The sequence below is a fragment of the Coturnix japonica genome, chromosome 5, assembly GCF_054131305.1.
Source record: "Coturnix japonica strain WE chromosome 5, WE-NBRP24, whole genome shotgun sequence".
NCBI classification, from domain to species: domain Eukaryota; kingdom Metazoa; phylum Chordata; class Aves; order Galliformes; family Phasianidae; genus Coturnix; species Coturnix japonica.
Genome location: NC_140667.1, coordinates 18994222 through 19017650, shown reverse-complemented (window position 1 = coordinate 19017650; position 23429 = coordinate 18994222). Strand labels below are relative to the sequence as shown.

The 23429-nt window shown below is 41.9% G+C and overlaps 2 protein-coding genes across 4 annotated transcripts; both read left to right on the top strand.

Moving 5' to 3' along the window:
• The first annotated feature begins 1013 nt into the window (after nucleotides 1-1013).
• On the top strand, nucleotides 1014-9699 carry UEVLD (UEV and lactate/malate dehyrogenase domains). 2 transcript variants are annotated; one of them, XR_014946501.1, is made up of 13 exons: nucleotides 1014-1087; nucleotides 1236-1320; nucleotides 1527-1589; nucleotides 2867-3030; nucleotides 3370-3505; nucleotides 3829-3953; nucleotides 4644-4749; nucleotides 6152-6322; nucleotides 6456-6529; nucleotides 7190-7363; nucleotides 7683-7767; nucleotides 8409-8532; nucleotides 9535-9695. XR_014946501.1 is itself a non-coding variant. In XM_015864173.3 (12 exons), the coding sequence occupies exons 1-12, from the start codon at nucleotides 1046-1048 to the stop codon at nucleotides 9697-9699; spliced, it is 1440 nt and encodes a 479-aa protein (XP_015719659.1). In that variant the 5' UTR covers nucleotides 1014-1045. The 2 variants fall into 2 exon arrangements, 1 of the variants encoding a protein (XP_015719659.1); XM_015864173.3 differs by lacking the exon at nucleotides 6456-6529 and having other exon boundaries at nucleotides 9535-9699.
• Nucleotides 9700-11300: 1601 nt separating this feature from the next.
• Nucleotides 11301-23300, top strand: TSG101 (tumor susceptibility 101). Of its 2 annotated transcripts, none has more exons than XM_015864179.2 (10): nucleotides 11301-11374; nucleotides 13600-13684; nucleotides 14605-14670; nucleotides 15013-15176; nucleotides 15927-16053; nucleotides 17411-17474; nucleotides 18047-18138; nucleotides 20491-20693; nucleotides 21768-22007; nucleotides 22967-23300. In XM_015864179.2, the coding sequence occupies exons 1-10, from the start codon at nucleotides 11333-11335 to the stop codon at nucleotides 23054-23056; spliced, it is 1173 nt and encodes a 390-aa protein (XP_015719665.1). In that variant the 5' UTR covers nucleotides 11301-11332; the 3' UTR covers nucleotides 23057-23300. The 2 variants fall into 2 exon arrangements, with proteins under 2 accessions (XP_015719665.1, XP_015719664.1); XM_015864178.2 differs by having other exon boundaries at nucleotides 18044-18138.
• Nucleotides 23301-23429: the final 129 nt, after the last annotated feature.

The window sequence follows — 23429 nt, the reverse complement described above, 5'->3', positions numbered from 1 at the left end:
GGAGTTGCTTAAGCATTCAGAAAAGAGCTGAAAATAATTGGCATCTCCTGCAGTTTAGGCTTCTTACATAATATGTATTTGGAGGAATGTGGATTTAAGAACGATGATATAAACAAGTGCACAAGCTGCCTTTTGTCTGTTCCACCTGGAATAGATGGCGTTTCATCTTGGAGTTTCACGAGCAGCATCTTTCTCAGGCTCTTCTTCCCATGTGAAGAACCAGCGCCTTTTCTACTGCTGTCTGCTTGGACAGCTGGAGGTCTGTGCCACAGATAGCTCTGGTTAGCACAGCACTGCAAGCTGTTCCAAATGGATAAAGGAATACCTTTCCTCCAACAAAGCCCAGCTGTCTCCTTTTGCTTGAAAAAGGAAGGCTTGCACACTGTTGTCCTTTTGAAAAACCAGCATAAGAGTACCATCATTTTGCCCCTTAGCATTTGATCAGTGGCCAACCAGCACCTTGTTTTGTAGGCGTGAGATCTAACCTTGACTGGAAGGCCCCTGAGATTTTGGATACAACGTTCTAGTAAGTTGCTGTCTTAAAGCAAAATGGTCGTTCTGCATTGATCCCAACCCAGCTGAAGATGTACCTATGAAAGCAATAGAACTATTGTACTCAGATTTATTTTTATTCTACTTCCTCCCCTTATTGGAGGGCAGCTTTTAGTTGTAGCTTTAATTTGAAATAACATCTCAATTCCACAAGGCAGAACGGCGATGTAGTCATCCAACAGCTGGCCTTCTACTTTCTAGTTTAAACGCGTATGGAATCACTCAGCTATTTATTTTTCACCCTTCAATTCCCGTGCCTGCCGTACTGAGCAGAACGCAGTTAAACACGGAAGTCGAGCCCCTCAGCAGCGCTGCAGCCCTCAGCCTTACGGTGAGTCCCTACCGACGATGGAAGGCGACCGTCGGCCCCCACCAACACCTCGAGCCCACCGCGCCGAGGGACGCGCCCGGCTCCCGTAGGACGCGGGGCGGCTCCTGGGGCGGGCGGGGCGAGACGGGCTGGAGGCGCGGGGCCGGCTGGGAGGACACGGCCATGGCGGTGTCGGCTGATGCGCTGCGGAAGCAGCTGGGAAAGGTGCGGGACGGGGCCGGGAGGGGTCCGTGATGGTAGGGGCTGGTGAAGGTTCGCTGCCCGGCGGTGCTCCGTTGGGAAAAGCGAAAGGGGAGGGCGGGACTGCCGAGACGTAAACGCTCCCGTCTGGGTTTTTGTCTCCCGCTCGCAGTACAAGTTCAGAGACCTGACCGTGGAGGAAGTGACGGCTGTCAGCAGGGCGCACCCCAACTTCGCCTTCTCCATGAACACTTACAGTAAGTGGGGATGCGGTGCTCTGAGGGGAGAGCGGGGTCTTGCCTGCCTGGCTCCGTGGGGAAACACCGGTCCCTGTGGGGCAGGGTGGGATTCCGTACTGTCTGTGTCAGGAACGATGCTTCTGGTTTCTAGCAACATTGGGAGCGTATCGTTGTCATTCTGCATTAGGATTGCCATTATCGTCTTGTTTTTGTTTTAATTTCAGCCTTTAAGGATGGATCCCAGAAAGACCTCCTGAATTTCAGCGGTACCATCCCAGTCAAATATGGTAGGAGTCACTGCCTGTGGGTTCCTTACACACTGTGCGTCCCAACAACACGCCATAGGGAGCCTGAGAAAAAGGCATGGCTGAAGCAGCAGGGATGGCCTTTTTCTCTCTGGGAGCCAGGCTGGAGAAGTGAGAGTGCTGCACCTCATTTCCAGCAGCTAGGGGCAATTAACCTTGCACCTAAATGTGCTTTAATTGAAGTGGAACGGCAGATTGAAACACGCCAACTATGCTTCTGAATTATTAGATGAGGCTGTGCTAAGCTTGCATGTATAGGATGGGGCAACCTTTCTCATTTTGGGTGTGCTCAGAGCTAATTTACACACATGCTAGGATCAAATACTCAAGAATGTGAATACAAGTCTGCGCATTGTGCCTTTGGGGATTTGGTATAACCTGTGCTGCTCTTTGAACTGCTGCTTCACTAGAAGTGGCTTGGGATTTTACCTGAATTGGCAGAAGCCATTTCTATTCCATAAATATTGTCTTTATGTACATATAGACACCGAAATAAGGTGCTGTGAGACAGGCCAAGGTCAGGCAGGGTGGGGCTCTGAGCACCTGATCTGGAGTAGGTGTCCCTGGTCATTGCAGGGGAGTTGGACCAGGTGGCCTTGAAGGTCTGTTCCAACTCAATCCATTCTATGATTCAAGTCAAGTAAATACTTTGCTATTTATCTTGCTCCACAGCTGCTGCTCTGAACAGCTTTTATTGTGTTCCCACAATACTTTATTAAAAATAAAAATAAAAACATATATTGTGAGACAGTGTAGGCAAACATTTTGGTTCCAGTGGGGGTTGCTTGAATTCTGAAAGCCGAATGCTTGTATAGAGAGTGGTTAAAAAGAGCTGGTAAGTAATTATTTATTTCTGAACTTAGTGCTTTTGAAGCTGAAGCTCTTAATAGATGCCTCTTAACATCAGTTATTGTGAGTTCTTAAAAAGTAAACATAATTAAAAGACAGCAGTAAAAAGTTCATTTGCCTATAAAACTGGTCATGCTGGCTGATAGAATACCAGTGGAAAAACAACAAGAGGAAAAATTCCTGTGTTAATCAAAACTCAATCCATGATGCTGCAAAGTGATCCTGACAAGTCTGCTTCTGTCAACCAGCCTGAGTGACTTAAATGCTTTAAGTGCAAATCAGGAAATGTATTTGTCTGGCTTTTTTTCTCTTTGTTATTATGAAATGTGAATCACGTGCATACAGACCTGGTTCTTAGTGTTTCTTCTCAATGCAGAAGCTTGTAATGGCTTTTGGTTTGTGTTGAACAGGTAATTCCTATAACATACCCATTCGTCTGTGGATTCTGGACTCTCATCCCTTTGCTCCTCCCATTTGCTTCCTGAAGCCGACTGCCAACATGGGAATTTCAGTGGGGAAGCATGTGGATGCTCACGGCAGGATTTATTTGCCCTATCTGCAGAACTGGAGCCACGTAAGAAGAGGGAGATGTCTGGGAATAACACGTGATGCTATGTGGAGGGCAGTGCAGAGGAGTGGGCCTGGTTTGAGGCTTTTTGTGTTTTGCATTGCTTGTTAAATATGGAGTGCTTATGCTAGAAGTGATGTTACACCTCTTAAAATTACAGCTTTCAGTCCATCCAAAGGGTTCACAAGGAAGATTATAGGTGAGCGTAAGGAAAACTGTTTTCAGCTGGGGAAAAAAACGGGGATTTCTTGCTATAACTTCTACTGACTTCACGGTATGTTTGCTCCAAGTACCGAACCATACCAAAGAGTTCCTCAACTATTTTGTCTTCTTTCTATACCTCAGCCTAAATCAACCATCATTGGATTAATCAAGGAAATGATTGCAAAATTTGAGGAGGAGCTGCCTTTGTATTCGCTGTCGTCTTCTGATGCTGACAGGCAATCAGAACTTCTCTCCTACATCGCAAGGATTACTGAAGGTGCAGATGTTTTCATCTGTTGTTTGTAGTGTTCTAAGGCAGTGTATGTTTTATTTGTTATTACTTGATATCATAAGGATGCCTACCTAATGTTAATAACTGAGTCTTTGTGCATGCAATATACATGTCCAGTTATTCTTATTATTTCTATTACAAATCTCTGTGAATTATGCTCGGTATGAGAATCGTTGCATTATCAGACTTGACCGCTGTATGTTATTTGGATCAACTCTGATCCAGCCACAATCCTTTGTGTAGCATCAGTAGCTGTATTGATGCAGTATGGATCAGCACTTAAGTTTGTGATTTCCTTTTAATTACAGGAGAGACTGACATAAAATCAAAGAGTAAAATTGGTGGAGTCAGAAACGGGGGCTGCTTTAACAAAGTTACTGTGGTTGGAGCTGGAGATCTTGGCATTGCATGTGTGCTAGCAGTTGTTGCAAAGGTATGTAATTATTATAAGTCACTGTACACCTGATTATTTAATACAGGGGCTTCCAGTTTAGCTCTTAGTGTCTAATACAGAAGTAGCTCAGCACTTCTAACAGTCTTTGTCACTGCCTGTGTCATTCACCTCTTCCCACCAGTTAATTTGTGGACAGACAGAAGCATTAGTTTCTGTTATGCTTTCTCATTCTGCTTTTGTAGATGCAGACGGGTAAACTAGGAATGCACTTATGTTGAAAATCCATAATTGTGAGGTTATTACCTAAGCTGCAGCTTGTTAGAACTAGCATCTCCTGCTGCCCTGGAAAAGGGTTTTCTATGGCCTGTCTGCACTGTATTGCAACTGTATGCTCAGGGACAACATTGGTAACCTTCTAGAGATGATTTTGTGGGTGTGTTTGTTTCATAGTGCCTTATTTTCCAGCTCAGCTCGTTAAACTAATAGTTTTGTATTTTGATTGTAATTTTGGTCTGCCCGTATCGCTTATTGTACACACAGTACCGCAAACATTGTTTTGAACTGGATAAACATATACATATATATGCGTATATATATATGTTTGTGTGTGTGTATATTTTATACTTTTATATATATATATACACACACAGACACATATGTATATATCCCCACCACTGGCAAGAACAAGTTAGGTTTTGTTGTTGATCTGTGTTGTTTTTACTCATATAGGGTGTTGCTGACAAGGTGGTTCTTCTGGATCTTTCTGAAGGTGCAGCAAAAGGAGGAACCATGGATTTGGAGATCTTTGCTCTTCCAAACGTGGAGATCAGCAAAGGTACTGTCTGTCATTGCTGGAGCGGGAGCTGATGCTGTACTGTGTGTGCCTGTGCTTGTCTCAGTGCGAGCAGGGAACCTTGGCTGTTATAGAAGCTCTGGTATACAAGGCATGTTTCTAGATGTTTTCATAGCTTCTTGCTTTTTCTTATCCTCCTAGGGTAAAACTGTAAGGGAGAGATAGTAAAGCTTGAACTGCTTCTTATTCAGGCTTTATTGTTGATAGAGTTAGAAGTGTCTGAGCCTGCTTCCAGGTTGAGAGGCTTTTGCTGAATTTGGACACATGCAGAAATGTAGAAAAGCAATCTAGTGTGTCAGTGTCACTGCTGCAGAGAGGGCAAGAAGGTGAGGAGAGGTATGTATGTAGGGAATCATACCTAGCTGTGACAGCAGTGTTGGAAAGACTGAAAAAAGGTGGGTTTCAAAGTACTACCTTCCTCCACTGATGTTTGTTAAACATCAGTTTATGGCCAGTGGTTAGTTCTTAATCATTATCATTATATATTCAGGAAATTAACTCCTAACCTGAGCCTGGAAGTGTTTAAAAGACATCTGGATGTGTCATTTAGGGACATGGTTTAGTGATGGGACTTGGTGAGTCAGTTTGATGGTTGGACCTGGTGGACTTGAAGGTCTCTTCCAACTGAGATGACTCTGTGATCTGGTTGACAATTATCTGTGAGCGTACAGTTCAGCAGAATCAATGCCACGTCACTGTAGTTAGTTGTGATGGCTGCAGTCCTTGGTAAGCTGAGTTGCAGAGGCTGAGATGGTTAAAAAGCTCTTCTACATCAGAAGATGGAAGTGAGAGGAAGTGGCCTTTTTCATCCTCACTTCTTGTTTATCCGCGGTGTTCTTTCATGCCTCGGACCTTCTGCGAGACAAGTGAGGCTTTCATGTGTCTCTAATGTCGTTTATCTTAGTTTCCCATTCCACCAGGTATCTTATTTGATTGTTCTGTTTCCACCTGGCATTGCCTGTTCTGCATCCTTTGATCTTATCTTTGATCTTATCTCTGCCCTTCTTATAAAGTTGCAATAAAAATGAAGGAGCCTTTCCATAGATGTGTTTATTTTTTTCTCCCTTGCTGAGAAAATTAAGTTTGGAAACTCGTGTCAGAACTGTTTTCTATTCTGTCCTCTGTCATCTTGGGCAAACTTCAGTCTCTTTTCTACCTTTGTCAACTAGGAAGGGGGAAAACTGGTTCTGTGGGAGAGCTGTTTGCAGGTGCTGCAGAAGTGCCCCACGTTACAGATGGGGAGCTGGGGGCAAGATAGAAAGGCAGGAATCCCTAACTTATGCCAGGTGTTGCAGTTCAGCATTTAGAGCAGAGTTTGGGTTTTGCATCTAAAACTTGATACAGTGACATACCTTCTTAAAACACATTTTCTTTATATTTTCAGATTTTTCAGCTTCAACTGATTCAAAAGTTGTGGTGCTTACAGTTAACTCTCTGGGTAATGCTCAGACGTACCTGGATGTCATACAAAGCAATGTGGATTTGTTCAGAGGAATTATCCCAGCAATATCACACTACAGTCAGAACTCTGTGCTGCTTGTTGCTTCTCAGCCAGGTGTGTTGGCTCTTCAGTTGATGTTCTGTCCCTGCAATGGCTTCTCTTTGGGCTGTTTGAAAAACACATTACTGCCGAATATGCACTCTTAGTCAGAAATTCTTGCTACTCTGAAAGATGTTTTCCTTTACAGCACTGAGCAGGACACTGTTTTTTTTAACTGTTACCAAGATAAAAGAAAATAGTGTACTTTGATTTGTTTATAAGGTATGTATTTCCACATATTTCTGTGTGTAGCTTAAATGTCACTGTATGTACAAGATTGGCATCCATTGACTGTTGTCTTGTCAGCTGTGAGTGTTAATTATGTTTCTTCTGTGCAGTGAGAATAGATGCATGTGTGTATGTGTTGTGTGCTCTGTGATGAAACTCACAGACTATACTGCAGCTGTATTGTAGGGAAAAGTCTAAGTCTCTGTGCTCAGTTGTACTATGAATGGAGAAAAGCAAAAATGCTTGTAAAAGAGAAGTACACATGAACCTGTCTGTTAGCCCTTTTCTGTTTTTCGAGTGATTCTTAGCCTTATCTTTTAGAACTGTGGGAATGGGGAAGAGAGTTCTTGCCAAACAGGGAGTGGGGAAGGGAACCACTGGGTGCATTAAATTTAGAAGCATGTGAGATTTGTGGTCAAGGGAAGCATAGTGACTCATTCTGAAGTTTCATTTCTCTGAAAGCTTCGTGTGGGCTGTGAGTTTTCTTCATCTTCTCTCCATCTGACTCGTTGTTTTGGTTTAAATAAACTGAAATATTCTCATATGCTTTTATCTTTTCTAAAGTAAATGGAGATTTGTATCTCTGACAGTTTGCAAATAGGCTACATTTTGATTGATCCTTTATTGTCAATGTATTTTCCCTTTCATATATAGTCGAAATAATGACATACGTGTCATGGAAGCTGAGTGCATTTCCCAAAAGCCGAGTTATTGGAGTCGGTGGCAATCTGGATACCGAGAGATTTCAGTACATACTCACAAAGCTTTTGCAAGCAGAGGCCGTGGGAAAAGACGCTTGGATTGTCGGTGAACAAGGGGAAGACAAAGGTAAAGAGATCCTCTTCCAATACATCTCATAATGAGTAATGAAGTGTGGTGTAAGATATGTTAGGCTACTGCTGATGTGACATTTTGTCCATAATAATTCATTTTTAAGCAAGTGTCTCGGGACAGGTGCTACTGTTGTTTTATTTCAGCGGGCTAGAGACCCTACATTTGTCTTGTTATGAGGAAAGGAAGGTTTGGAAGCTTCCTTTTAAATTAATGAATGAATTAATTTCCTTTTCTCATCCCTTCCCAACTTTTTTCATTCTTATTGTAGTTGCTGCTTAGATGTACACTTAATGCTGTGTTTTTCTCTGTCTAGTACCATCATGGACCAGCTCTAAGTCAGTTACAAATGAAACAGAAACAGTGGCTGCTCGTAACTCCAGGGAAAAGGTGGCTAACAGGTAACTCTGTTACAACCTTCCCATTTTTCTTCCTGCTTTAATGCTTGGTCTGCAGTTTTGTGGTTGTTTTTTTGTTGTTGCTGTTTTCTTTCCCTCAGTTCCTTACAAAGAAGAGGAATTTTGCTCTAAAATGTTCACACATCAAATTTTTAGGAACTCATAGGTGTGTGCATCACTCATTTCTGTGCAAGTGTATATAATTGAGTTTCTGCTTTAAATGATGTTTTTGCCTGTGGTGATCCCTGCGGATGAGATGGTGAAGCTTTGTGGAATATACACCGGAGTTTCAGAGTTGCCAGTTCAATTCCAGGTTACGTGCATTAAATAGAAAACAAGAGGCAAGCTTTCTTGCACACTTTTCTCAGAGCTTGTGTGAAAGCAGCTAACTTCAAAGCTAGGGAGAAATTTGGATCAATTTACATGATGGAATAAGCCTGAAAAAGGAATTGTTACTACTCTGGGTAAAATATATATGAAGACATTCTTTAAGCAGGTCATTACTTTCTTATATTATTTTCCTGAATCAACCATCGTGTTCTTATGGTACACTTTGCCTGTCTGTAAGGTTTCAACAAATAAATCAAAACATGACGTTTAGATTTTAATCAATCCTATGTTTCCCCTTTTCCTGGTTTATATAGAGCTGTGGAAGTTCTCAAGGGAAAAGGTCAGAGATCCTGGTCTGTTGGGCTCTCAGTTGCTGATTTAACTGACAGTATCATGAAAGATAAGAGGAAGGTTCATTCTGTATCCACTCTGGCAAAGGTAAATGTATTATTAATGTCTTTTGGTTGTCATTACATTGATGTGATTTACACTGGATGCGACAGTTAAGTTTTATCAGCACAGACATGCTGCATAAAGCAGCTGTTCTGAAGTAGCATTATGATTATTACGGTCTTCCAACAAGAGTGTTTAATTCCAGTCCAGATGAAGTACGGCTCAGTTGTTGTGTTAACCTGAAACCAGTATCAGAAGTGGATTGTTTTCAAAATAAATACAAGCATTTGGGGGAAAACATGTTCATGTTTGCTGACCAGCTCCCCAGGAACAGCTCAGTTTTGCAAATGCAGAGAAATGCGTCACAGTTTCCAAGCAGTCAGTGTTCAGTGTATATTTTTCCAGGGGCCAAAAGAGTTCAGTATCACTTAGGAAGGTATAAAATGCATTTTCTGCCAGTACTTTATTTGGCCAGCTTTGAAAGGTTTATCTGCTTTTGTTACTCCTTGATACTCAGCGTTCTTTAGATGATTAAGGTGCATATAACTTCACGCAAGATTTAGACTACAGTTTTAAGTTCATCCTATGAAGCTTCACTAAAGTTTTATGTTGTTTCAGAGGAGAGAAAAAGAAAGTTGTAGTGACCATTATTGACTGCTTCTACATCCCTCACAGTTCTTAGTGCAGGGACATAGAGCACCAAAAGCTTCTTACTGTATTACTTACAGCAGATATACAGCTAATTCCATCATTTTTTCAAGTCAAGTTTGTAGTTGTTCACAAACTAAACACAAAAGTAGAGGAGTGCTAAGTCTCTTAAACTGCAGAGTAACTACAGAATGTACAATTTCACATACACATCCTATGAAGAAACAAAATCTATACCTGTAGTAGAAATAGAACCTAGATGTACAAAATCATGCTGTGTGACAGAATGTCCCCGCTTAGTTAAAGCTTCAACAATGACTCCACGCAGTCCCATGCTTCAGATAAGCACAGAGCAAGAATTTGCATTTGTATGACCATGTTCTCTGTGTGTCGTTTCAGGGATTTTGCAATATAAACAGTGAAGTATTCTTAAGTCTTCCATGTATTCTTGGGACCAGTGGAGTGGTTGAAACGGTCGCACTGGAAGAAGATCCAGAGGTGCAAGAGAAACTGCAAAGCAGTGCAGGATCAATTCATGACCTTCAGCAGCAGCTGAAACTGTAAGCACAAAGGAAGCTACAGCGTCTGCTCACACAAGTTGGAACTTTGTTCGGCAGGAAGGGTTGCTTGGTGCATACAGTTTTCTTTGCAAAACAAACTTTTGAACTTACTTTCAAAAGTGCTTTCCTTATTTACTGTTGGTTCCAATTATTTAATGCTGTGCCTCCCTGTTGGAATGTCTTGCCTTGAGAAGTGCACTTTTGGTAGCCAAAATGAGGAGAGTGAAGTGCAAGGATGTTTTATCTAAAATAAGGTGACATTTGCCTTTTTTTCTTTATATTTTGTTCTGTTTTTGCTGCTAATGATGGCCTGCCTGTTGGATTCCTCATAGCTCTGTGCACCTCATTAGGACACAGCCTAGGACAGAAACTTGCTCAGCTCCTTGGAAACTGTGGTGTGCAGAGCCAACAAGAGCTCCTCCTGTTTCTGAGTGTTGGTATGGGCTTGCCCAGAATATGGTTGCAGGGCAATGACCTATTGCATGCAGTCTAATATCAATGGGCTCCATTCTTGCATATGACTATGGGGAAAGAAAGGGTGAAAGCATGAAGTATCGCATATGAATTTCTGTTGAATATTTACCTATATCTGAGTCTCTGTCATTGGGTGACTTCATTAACTCTTGTTTTCTAATTATGTTCAGAGCACCAACGGATCTGCAGGTGTTGGTATGTGTCTGTGCAGTGTTGGAATGGGTGCCCTTCCTGAAAGGAGGAGCCAGGATGGGCACCAGGTAGGGAGTGAGGTCTGCCTGTTGTGCAGTGCGGAGGTGGCTGGAGTTCAGGCCTTGAGCCAAAGCTACTGGCTGCTTGACTGAGGTGGAGAGGGTAGTTCCTTGAGGAGGCAACAGGATCTTCAACCCTCTACAGCAAGGCCAAAGACATGATGGGAAAAGTTGCAAACTCTTACGTGAAAAAGCACTTTTTTTTTACGGTGAAGAGCTTTTTGTGTTCTAAACTCTGGGATGGTTGCACTGGTAAGAGAGCAGACTGCATTCAGTCCAGGTACAGCTGAGCACTGCACTGCAGGCTGCTGGGTGGCAGAACCAGAGCAGCGGGGGTCCCTCTGCTGCCACATGCAGCATCGTGCTGTTGTTCCCTGTGCATATGCTGAGCTGTGGCTGCTGAAATAGCAGCAGAAACTCCAAAGCACAAGTAGAATACGTCAGAGCCAAAGATGGCTCCTTTCTGCCTTCCACTCGCATCTACAAAGAGCCAGCGCTGCGTAAAACAGGACTTCCTATTGATAAACGTAGGAAAAGCAATTGTAATACTGAAATTCAGGTGGGTTTTCAGTGAATGCTGAAGTTTCCTTTGTGGTGGGGCGGGATGGGCGATGTCTGCAGCTGTGCGACTCGAACGCTATATTAAACAAGTGCCTGAGGCTGGGGCCGGACCCGTGTTGGTCAGTGTGTTTATTTTGCTCGGATGTTTATCCCGATGTGCACAGCTGAGGTGTTCTGTACGTCTTGGACATTCTCTTGGTCCTGCTTTTAGTCACTAGGCCCCGCCTGCGGCCGGGAGCAGCGCCGCCCCACTCGGGGGCGCGGCTCCCTCCCGGAAGCGCCGCCATTGCCGGGCGGAAGCGGGAGCGCGGCGCTGCCTGTGTCGGGGGGGGGCGGGCGGCAGCCGCCGCCATGGCGTTCTCCGAGAGCCAGCTGAAGAAAATGCTCGCCAAGGTAGGAGGCGGCCGGGCGCCCCGACACGCCGTTCCATCCCCCGCCGGCAGAATATTTTAGGCCCGGCGGCAGCCACCGCTCTGCTCCATGCTGTCCGGCCGGCCGTCGGGCGGGGGTCGCGGACGCCGCCCCCACCGCGGTGGGACGCGGCCGTGAGGAGGATGCGGGCCTGGCATGCGGCGGGTGACGGGACCGGTGTTGTTCGGGGATCACCCGTGATTCGGGAAACAAAACTGGTGTGAGGTGAACAGCTGCCGGTGATTGAGGCGGTGGGAGCCGTGCGGTGGCTGTTCGCTGTTAGTCAGCTGGAAGCCGGGCCTTGTCCAGCAGCTTGAAGCCAAAATCCCTGTGGCTGGGTCGCCGAGGGGAGCCGTGGCTTTGGTCTGGGGGCGTTTGCTCTATGGACATTCAGTCGTATTGTTTGTACCGCTTACAAAATACACGCTACGGTGTGTTGGCAGCTGGAGGTCCTTTCCTGCACTGGGTCCAGTGCACGGCCCTTCTGTCATCGGCCTGAGAGAGAATGCTGAGCGCTATCGCAGCGTAAGCTAATGTGTATCTGTGTACTCACCCGGCTCCCCTAAAGGAGTGGCTCATGTGTGACATGCTGTGGGGAGGGAAGAATGTAAGTCAATGCTATGCCTTCTTTTCCCACTCCACCCCGTGCCCTTCTTAAGCCACGGATAGCATCTGGCTCATTTCAGCTCAATGAGAAGGGCAGGGAGCTTTGCACCTGATGAAAAATGAAGTTACTGTTTCACCGCTTGCCTTCATTTTTCCAAGAATGGCTGTGTGTGTTCTGTTCTGTAGAGAGAAACTCGGTGGTTCTTCCTATAGGAACCCTTCAGTGTTTGAAATAGAAAGGGCCAGGCCTTGCGCTGAGTGAGCACAACCATCAGCGTTCACCTGCTGTCTGAACCTGGACAGCTTCATCTCTCTGCTTTGTTAGCTGATAGGTAAAACGGGGAAGGTGTGTTTGCTGTCTGAGGCTTCAGGAGGTGTTGGTGAACGTGAGGACAAAAGGTCAGCATGGTGGGACAAGCAGCCACACATCAATATGGTTAAATACAGCTGTGTTCATTTATTGCCTGAAAAGCAATACTTTTATAGCAGACAGACAAGGGCATTCAAAAATCACACACGCTAATTGGAGGAAAGCTACTGCAATAACAACCCTAAAACCCCCCTTCAAAGCCACAAGCCATTCATTCTTATCCTAGAGGTGTCATTGGTTCTCATGCTGTGTATCCTGCTCCGTAGCTGCTGCTCTGTGAAGTCCTTATCTTGATCCGTAGCTGCTGCTCTGTAAAATTCTTGTATTACCACAAGGAGGAAGAAAAGTTTGAGTTGAAATGAATCAGTTGTAGTTATCTTTATAGAAGTCACCACGTTATTGCCCTTCCCAAAGAGGCTTTGACATTTCTTGTAAATCCTTGGTTACCAATGGAATGAACCCAATAAAAGATTGTCCTGTAATGATCTAATATTCCTTAGTCACGGTGCAGTGCTTTGCTCTTGGATCGTGTTGGTATTTGTTTTGTTCGCAGTGCCTGCTTGTGTTGGGCATCAAACATCACATTGCACAGGGCCCTTTGTCTTCCTCCCATGGCTGGTGGACTAGACAGCATCCCTTCCTTGAGCCACCTGATGGGGCCTTCTTTGGAAATGCATGGAGAGTGTGGGCAAAGGGCTGCACTGTAAGGTTTTAGTGGTCATTAGCAAGAAGAATGGCCACAAGGGTGAAGATCCACACCATGTGGTGAAGCAGCTCTGGCAGCCAGGAGCATCTCCTCTTGGCTGTGGATCATAGTTCTGAGGCTTCAGGTCTGTGTTGAGATGAAAGCAAAGGGGATGAAAGCAGTGTTTGTAGTATGGCCTCTTGAAACGTGTGCCTTACGTAATGCTGGTAATTAAATGCTGATAAATGCCACATCTCAGCGCTTTGCTTAAAATGTAATGTTGATTATGGCAGAATATGAATGACAAGTGATAGTTTTTGCCAAAGCACTTGATCTATGGACATTTATTTAAGAACGAAAGCGTCCTAACGCCTTGTTAAAGGTGTCTCCTTTGATTGTGTAGAAAAAATAACATCTCACTCAAAAATAAGAGTGCAGAAAGATTTCCACCTGTGACCTCCATAAACGTGGGGCATTTTGTAAAACAAAAAGCAATTTATACTGAAGCTTCAGGCTCTAAAGAATTTTTCTTCTTTTGTTCTCCAGTACAAGTACAGAGACCTCACCATACAGGAGACAAACAGCGTCATTTCTCAGTACAAGGACCTCAAACCTGTTATGGATTCATATGGTAAGGCTTCAAGCAAGTTTTTCTTATTTAATTCTCATTGTGTAAGATATATCTGGGGTAGTTTTTGTGGAGAGTGAGGAGTTAAAGCTGGAATTCAGAATTTAGAGTGATTCATTTTGATCTTTGATGTCAGTAGTTCCCTGGAACAGATGCTTATTTTCTGCAATAGACTCAGTAATACAGAGAGGTGCCAGGAGGTGTGTTGTAGTACGTTTTTCCACCTCTTTAGCTTTTATTTGGTCACTCAGAGATGTTGTATCAGTGCATGCCCTGCACATTGCCCATCTCTTACAAATTCACACTTGCTGTGATGCAAAGATGCGTCTACGGTTCTGTCTGCTTTAGAAGTACTGTGAATTAACGTGAGTTCTTCATTAAAAATGAACAATTGTGACGGCGCTTTAAAGTATACAAGTCTGAATTAAGATAGAGTGTTCGGGATTCAGAATATTAAGACAGAGGTGTTCAGGATTGAACTGTAGCAAGAAGCCCGTTCCTGTTACCTGCCTCTTCCAAAGCTGCCTTGGAAGATTTGAGCACAGAGCCAACTGTAGCTGGTTGGTGCAGTGAAGTGAGCAGTGGGAAAATTCATGTGTTACTTCAACTGTAAAGAAGGAAGCAGTTTTATTTTCAGTAAAGGTAGCTTGGCAATCATTAGTAAACCATAAACCATTTCTCAGAAATACATTATTCATAAGAAGTTACTTGACTACAGGCAGCCATTTGTACAGTGAGATGTGCAAGAGCAGAACTTCTCAAGCCTAGTTGATATACATATAGTGTATCTGTGCATATATATGTATGTGTTCACACGTGGCTTCTGAAAATGTACATTAACAGATAGATGGGCAGAGATCATCTGAGCGGAGATCAACAAAGCAAATAGGTTTGATTTCAAAATGCTGTCTTCTCCCTTTCAGTTTTTAATGACGGCTCATCTAGAGAGTTGATGAGCCTCAGTGGAACCATTCCTGTGCCTTACAGAGGTAGGCATTTATTATTAATGTAATCACAGTTACGTTGTTATCTGTTCTACAGAATTGCATGAAAAACTGTTTATATTTGTGATGCTTCAGTTACACTACTTCAGCAATCACTGTTTTTGTGAAATCTTTTACTTATCCACAGTGTAATGTTTTAGGTATATATATTTTTTTCTGTTTATTGCTATGGAACCACACTGTAGTGCGTATCACTGCTGCTCTGTGCTTGTGCAGCTCTCTAATTTCTGCTTATATTTCAGCACTCTTTTCAGTACATTATGTGTGCTTAAAGAATCTGAATATAGAAGGACAGGGCTCCTAAAATCTTTCAAATCCTCTTTCTAGGTAACATATACAATATCCCCATTTGCTTGTGGCTGCTGGACACCTACCCTTTCAACCCCCCAATCTGTTTTGTTAAACCCACTAGCTCAATGACAATAAAAACTGGGAAGCATGTTGATGCTAATGGAAAGATCTACCTTCCTTATCTGCATGAGTGGAAATACGTAAGTATAGAGAACTTCAGCTTGTTAAATTACTCTTCTAATTTTTTTTTTTTTCAAATAATTGTGCCATTTATAACAAGAAACACAGCTCTCTTTTTTCCGAGATCTTAATTCAGGTGGTTTTTTTTCCTTTGAAACAACTGTTATTTTTAATATCTTAACATTCAGAATGTTTGTTGATTTTGTCGTCTGGTTAATTGCGCCTTTAGTGATGGCCTGTCTGATTGAACAGTGTAGCACAGGCTTCCTTGCCTATTAGGGGGCTGATCTGAAGATAAAATTATTTACTGTAAGATAAACATGTTTACTGACGGTAAGCTATAAATTCTTTGAAGCATCTCTGGACTGAAATTAATCTCAGATTAAAGTGAAGTGCTGTATGACTGCTGCAGGTAGACTCTGCTGGAGCTTTGAGTATATCCATCTCTTTTATTTACTAGTAACTAAATCCACTGAGCAGTGCAGGCCTCAGACATTTTGACTAAAATGTGGGCTTTCAAAGAAGATAAAATGGGCTGTCAGGGTCATAACTGTAGAATTAGCTTAGTTCTGTCCAAAGTGATTTGGAGGAATAAATGTAATAAACATGAGTAGTAGCTCAGTGTTTGTGTAGTAAAAGTAGTAGTAAATGTGTTTGTATATGTGCATGTAGAACAGTCCCGTTTTGTTGTTATAGTCAAATATAAATTAATATAAGTTAAATGAACTGTCAGCACATGTCACTAATTCGTGGTGTGTCTATCCTTGCAGCCCCAGTCAGACCTGCTGGAACTGATACAAGTGATGATTGTGGTGTTTGCTGAGGAACCTCCAGTCTTTTCTCGGCCCACTGCTTCAGCCAGCTACCCGCCGTACCAGGCAACTGGCCCACCAACCAGTAAGTGCTCTGGGCTGCTGATTTATACAAATACTCACACTCCAGAGTGTGTTCCAAAGGCTTTCTGCCTCATCCATTGAAATACTATTCTAAGAAGGCATTCTACATTGATGGATATTCACAAGTGATCCACTTGTGCTGTACTCGAACTATTGGAAGAATATGTGTGGAGGTGGGGGCAAAACTCATGCTTGTATTGGCAAGGGAGAGCCACAAACAAATAACCAAGTGGGACCAAAGAGGGGTAACAAAATGGGACTGCTAGGGATAATTGGCTAAAGGTAAGTGCTTGGGGCTTTATGGCTTGTCTGCTGTTAGCCTACCTATAGGAAGAGCACCAGGTGATACAATGAACAAGCTGCTGAGTTTTCCAAGAACAGCAGGTGTCACTACAAGTACAGTTTTGGTGGGGACTGTGACCTGTATCGTGCTTTAAGGGAAGGATCATCAGTTGAAACATCACTGCTTTGTTCTTTTGTAGTCACTGGAGTTTAGCGCATTGGAAGCAATTTTAAAAACAGTGTTTCTGGATTTTCACATAGAATCATAGAATCACAAGGTTGGAAAGGATCCTGGGCACCATCATTAATAGCTACTGACTTCTACCAATGTCGTCTTTTCTTTCTAATTTATTTTATAGACTGTTTGACTTATTTTTAAGTTCTAGGTGCACTGCTTAAGAACTAAAAACCCTGGATCATTTGAATTGTTAGAAAATGAAAACAGCCAGGGAGATTTCTTTAACAAAAAAAAAAAAGAAAGAAAAAGGAAAAAAAAACCAAATTTGATGTAACACTTCTAAAATGACTGTTAATGAGCTATAAATAGGTGGAAAATGTAGTTTTCGTCAGCTTTCGAACAGTCAGCTTTCTAAGAAGAACAAAATTGCGAAGGCATGTCTATTGATAAAAGTTTTTTGGCAGCTCGATTTCTAAATGAAATAAATAACTGAACAACATTGGGTTGTTAACCAACTAACTGACTGTCCATCTATGCTGAAGGTACTTACTTATGCTTGTTACTTAATGAGCAGAGTAGAGAACAATGGCTCATGGGGAAGGTTATGTTATTTTTCTCAGCTCTTCCATAAAAACAGAGACACACACAACATCTTTTATGCGCCTCCTTTTTGAGTTCCCTTCCTGCAGATGCTTCTTCTCAAGCAGACATACTTACATTACATTACTTACAGACATTACTTACTATAGTCACTGCTTTTAAAAAGTAATATCTCAATAAATATTGTTCAGTATTTTGAAAAGCATAGTATCACGGCATAATGGTTCTCACTAGTGTGATCTTTGTGTGTGGTAAAATTCTGGAAAGCAGAAATACATAAAATCCTTATTTTATTTAGCTTCCTACGTGCCTGGCATGCCAGGAATATCTCCATATCCGCAAGGAAGCACTGCCAACCCAAGGTAAGAGCCACTTTGAGCACTTCTCATCACTGACATAATGAATGGTAGAATTGGGGTATGCTTTAAGGAATGAAAAAGAGAGGTTGTGCCACGTTCTTGTGGCAAAGATTTTCCTCTGAAGTGCACCTATTTAAAGTGCAGAAATAGCATGTTCTGCATGCAACGTGTTTCCTTTTACTTGAAGCAGTTCAATAGTCTCCTGTTAAATTTTTGTGTAATGTTGAAAATTGTTAGGATTGAATGTGTCGTCAGTCTGTAGTTAGAACAGTTTGGTTTGGGTACTTCTGGGCTTTAGAAGGGCAGTTTAGATGTTGAGGGGCAGCCTGTTGAGGATTTGGAATGATCTGAGTGCTTGACCAGCAAATAACAAGGGTAGGGCTTTAGTTAAAATGATATAATCTTACATTATATCAGAAATACAAGTCATGAAAGGTGTTAGTGTGAACAGGAAAAGAGGAAGTGTAATTCAGCCTGTAGTTTAACATGATATGGATAAATATTTAACGTGGTGACATGGATCAAGTTTTACTAGTAATTAAATAACTTCAGCCTGTATTTCTTTGTCAAAGCAGCTTCCCGAGCTATCCTTATCCAGCTGGTGTTCCATTCCCACCTACCACTAATGTTCCATACTACCCATCTCAGCCCCCTGTGACTACTGCTGGTGAGTAACTCGGAAAGTATTTCATCAAAGCAAAGCTACCCACTGTAATTGATACATAAAGAGCAACAGCGAGAAAAGGAATTTATTGTTCTTAAATCCAACCTTCCAAAATATTAATTTTAAATGGGGAGGATGATGTTACACAGAGAAGGTGTATTTTATGTTCTTTGCCTTGCATTTTTTTCACTCAGGAACCTGTAAAATTCCTGATTGTGTGCAGTGCACTGTGTCTGCTCTGTGAATGTGTTGAAAAACAGTGTATATAACCAACCTGAGGGTTTTTTTTCCCTTCACTGTTAAATGTTGGGTGAGTTTTGATTGTCTGTACTGCTCTTTGTTGTCTTGCTTTTTAAAAATGCTTCTGTCTTCACTCAGTTGCTTATGGGCCTTGCTTTATGTATTCATTTATGCTTTATTTTGGTTTCCAGTGCATATTTGGAAGGCCTTTTACCCGAGTCTGTCATTTGCTGCTTCTTTGCTATTGCTCCTGTCAGCAGTGAAACCAAGAGTATTGGTTCATGTTTTCCCACTCTGCTGCTCAGTCATCCAAAATGCAGTAGCGTTGTTTCTAGTCCATCTCATTTCTAGTGTGAGTCTGTGTAATGAATAAGGAACCGCTGGAAAGTATTCTCTAGTTTAGTAGGAAGGTGGTGCATAACTTTGCAATTGGACGGTCCTATTGGAACAGTTGCATGCTGAGGATGGAGACAGTTGTGTCCCTTTTCAGAATATCAGGTGTTCATAATCTCTTGCACTGTAATTTAAAAGCATGTCCACAGGTTCATAATCTCATGTATGAACTCCCACTTATTTATATATGCTCCATCCTCTTGAAGCTTCGGTGCACAATGGGAACAAAGCAAGCTCACAGATCAGCAAAGGAAGGGGGATGTTTCAGTTTTACTTTGAACAGCACTTGAGGAATTGTTGTTACAGAATTTGGAAACTACAGGAAATGATAATCCTTATATTTTGTACCTGTTCCCATCCTTGAACCAAAATGCCCAGACTTGCTTCGTTTTTTTTTAATTATAGCCAGTTTTTCAAATAGTTCTTTCTCTTTCCTCGTTCAGTTCAGTTGTGTGCCACTAATGACTTAATTCAGCTACAAGTCTGCTTCTCTAAGGTCAGTTCTGAAACCAGACTCTGCCTGGTAAAGGTTAAGGGTTTCAGTGCTCTCTGGATTTACTGGCTCTCTGCCATAAAGCCTTCCCCAGGCTGTACTAATTATGGAAGTGGCAGAAAATGCTAAGGGTTCATGCTCTTTAGGGAGATACGCAAAATCTAACTGGTGATCCCTGCGCGAAGGCCTTTTTCTTGTCTGTTGGCACTTTAATCATTAGTTGTGTTGTGACTTTTTCTTTCTGTCCTGCTTTACTGTTAAAGTGAATTTTGCATCAAATATCCAAGAGTGAGAGAGACCAGGGCAGGGGAAACAAAAGACAAGTAGAATTGATTGCTGGTTCTGGTATAATAATTGGTTGGATAAATTAAACAGAAGCTGAAATGACAGTGCTGCTGTTCTTAAAGTGAAATTGGGCCTTTTTGTTTGGGTTAGGAAGTTTTATGTTTACAATTGGCCGCCTTACAGTGTTAGTGCTGAACTATGAATGAACTATGAATGAACTCTTTGTCCCTCGTGGTTTGATTCTGACTTGAAGTTTTACTTGTCAGTGCACAAAATGCTGTTCTTTTCTCCTTATCAAAGGAAGTAGTGGTGCTAAATCTTAAGTTTGTGTCTGACAGCTTCTGCTCCTGATTCTGATCCTTGACCAAATGTTAAAAATGGTCATGCTGACTGGCAGCAGGTTGAAGTACTTAAGCCAGAACTGTACAACAGGTCAACTCTTGTGCCACTTGCATCTTCACAAGCCCATCTTTGCAGTAGTTTATTAATTCAGTCTCTTTTTTTTCTCAGTAGCAGTTTGTTTTTAAAAATCATCGAATTGCTGGTGCAGTTTGTATGTAAGAAGCAGTAACATTAGTAATTGTCAACATCTGATGCTTTCTTAATTTTAGAAGAAATTGCTGGATTAGTAAGCACAATGTACATTTTCTCATAGTATCTCTTGTCAGTTGCATAGATTTGTTTTCCCAAATATATGGCTTTATGTAAGTTTTGTGTACTGGAAAGCATATAGGAATAAAATAAAAGGCCTGGAGAAAAGAGGTGGTTTCGTGCGGTCTTGTTCAGCAGTGGAGATCCAAAAAATTCCTTGGATGTTGTAAGGATTCTCTGAAGTGTGTGGTCTTGTTGGCATTTTGTGTTCACCGCTCTTTCCAGACTGGTTTGGTATTGGAGTTGGTGCAGATGTGAGAGTTAATTGTTTGCTGGTGAATTTTCTTGCACAGGACCCAGTAGAGATGGAACTATCAGTGAAGACACCATTCGAGCTTCCCTGATTTCAGCAGTCAGTGACAAACTGAGATGGCGGATGAAAGAAGAAATGGATCGTGCTCAAGCTGAACTCAATGCCTTGAAGCGCACAGAAGAGGACCTGAAGAAAGGACACCAGAAACTGGAAGAGATGGTAACTCGCCTGGATCAAGAAGTGGTAAGCTGAGTGAAACACTGACCTATATCAGCATGAAAGAAATACCATCCAGTGTATTGCTTTTAAAGTGTGTTTCTTTCCAAATTGAGGTGTGTGTGTTTAGGCAGATGCAGGATGAAAATCCCAGCGATCCTAAGATGCGTTGTCTTGTGTCTTAGAAATGTTATTGTTAGTAGCAGAGGAACAGCGTCAGTGTTTTCCCCCGCAGATGCTAAGTGGTGTAGGAGTACTTAATTACTGTGTCAGTTTCTGGCTAATAGTGTGTGACAGTAGTGCTGGAGAACATTTCAGTGCTGTAGTGTAGACATGCTGATTTTAGTCACAGCTTCCTTCATAACTCCAGATTTTGTCCAAACAAGAGTCTTTCCTACTCGTCATGCTCAGAAATGGCTGCAGAGTTTTACATGAAGGCCTAACTTCTGCTTCCTGTGTCTGCTCCTTGTGTTACCGCTTGGGGTAAGACTTTGGGGCTGCCGACCAGTTTCTGAAACAATCAGCTTAACGTTCAAATTCTGTTTTTAAAAAAGAGAAAGTGACTATTTGCAGTTATGAATAAGCAGTAGAGAACTGGAAATACCATTGTGTCATTGTGTAAGTCTGTGATGTGACCACAGTAAATGCAGCATGTAATTGGGGAAAAGAAGGACATAGTAGATCTGCCGATGTGATAGAAAGGCAAGAATATGTGAGCTGCCTTCTGTTGTAAAACATGACTAAATCAGTTAGGGCTTCTTTATGGCTTGGAGTAGGATGTGGACAAGAATCTTTTCCAGCTTGTTAGCTGCGGCACATGGAATATATAAAGAAGCAAATTTGAAAACGAGTGCTTCTCATACGGATGCAGTTTAACTGTAGTTACTGTTGGTGGTAAAATCAGGATGTTTTGTTTGTTTCCAGTCAGTATGACTCAGTTTGTGTGATTTGCCATCAGCAGACTTGTCTGGGAGCTTACTCCAAAGCATACACCTCCAAAGAAAAGCTTTTTTTTAAGTCTTCATAGTTTTAAAGTCATCTTGACAGAAGCAGGTATTCAGCTCTTGAGAGTCAAGAAATAAACATCTTAAATGTTTTTAGGCTGAAGTTGACAAGAACATTGAACTTCTCAAAAAGAAGGATGAGGAGCTCAGTTCTGCCTTAGAGAAAATGGAAAGTCAATCAGAAAATAACGACATAGATGAAGTTATCATTCCTACAGCACCACTTTACAAGCAGATCCTGAACTTATACGCAGAGGAAAATGCAATTGAAGACACCATCTTTTATTTTGGGGAAGCACTAAGGCGTGGAGTGATAGATCTAGAAGTCTTTTTAAAGGTAGGCTTCTTGAGAAGATGTTTTTAATATGTGCTCTTTAAATGTGTGAGTACTTTTGAATTCTTCTGTGCAGCTTTTTGATGTTAATGATGTCCTCGTTGAAGAAATACAGTAAGTACATATAGGTTGAAACACAAGTCTCAGAAGAATAATATTGGGATTAGAATGGGCTAATTTAAAAGTGTTATAGACATATAGAGGTTGTTTACTGTTAGTGTCAATACACGCTTTCTTTTGGTCTGGGCTGCTGCTTTTGGAGAAACCAGGTGACTAGAGAACTCGGTCAGCTTTTCATTTGCTGTCTATTGATGCCATTCTTGCAGCAGGCAGTGGAGTGTTAGGCTCATAGAAGAAAAAGAAGAGCTGTTCTTGAGAAGTGTGTAACTTTTGTGCCTTTAGTAGAGAACTTAGATCATTTATTCCTTAAGAACTTCATAAAATGCCATAGTAATTAGTGTAGCTATTGGATCTGAAAAGATTAGTGCGCCAAAGTGTAACACCCTGAGTGGGTCCCCTGGCTAACAAGAGTTACCAGTCACATCCCTGTCTAACAGGTGAGATTCCGCCATATTACCTCAGCCTTGCTTTAAGTGTTGAGGGGACAGGCCCTGAGTAGAGACATAGTTTGTTCTTATGTAGCTTGCTAGTTTCGTTTCACTTCTACTCTGTTTCACTTCACTAAGCAGTAATGCCCTGGGAACTGTATTTGTCTTTCATTCACCTTATAATACGTATGACTTCTCTGATAGGAATGTGAGGATATGATTATTAAAATCATAAAAATATCCTATGGTGATTGTATATGGTAGCAAGTCATTGTAAGCCAAGAAAATGCCATTTAATGAACCAGCATGTTTAATGTTTCCCAAAACTGGCATCTCATTTGGGTCATGCTTTCAAAGTTTGGATTGCTATAGAGTTACCATTTTTATCAGCCAGCTGTTCTTATTTCTTTGCAGCATGTACGTCTTCTGTCTCGCAAGCAGTTCCAGCTGAGAGCATTAATGCAGAAAGCAAGGAAGACTGCTGGACTCAGTGATCTCTACTAAACTCTCAGACTTTAACTGGGAAGTTAGATTTACATGTGAAGCAGCCATTTTCTTGATCTTTCTCTTAATCAGTAGATGCCCAGAATAAGTTATTGCATCATTCAACTGTAAAATATTTTGAATCAATAATATATTTTCTTTTTGGTAAATACTAGCTTTTATTAATGCACTTTCTATTTCCTGTAATCTTTGTGCTGGTGGACTTAAGCTGAATAAAACTTGTTGCATATTTTCTTCCTCTATAGAATTATGTTGAATGCACTTTCTTTACAAACACCTGGAGCTCACGTAGTGCCAGCTTAACTGTTCTTTTGTTTTACTTACAATAGCTGGAAGATGTGCCAGTATCTCTATGGAGGATTCACTGCTGGAG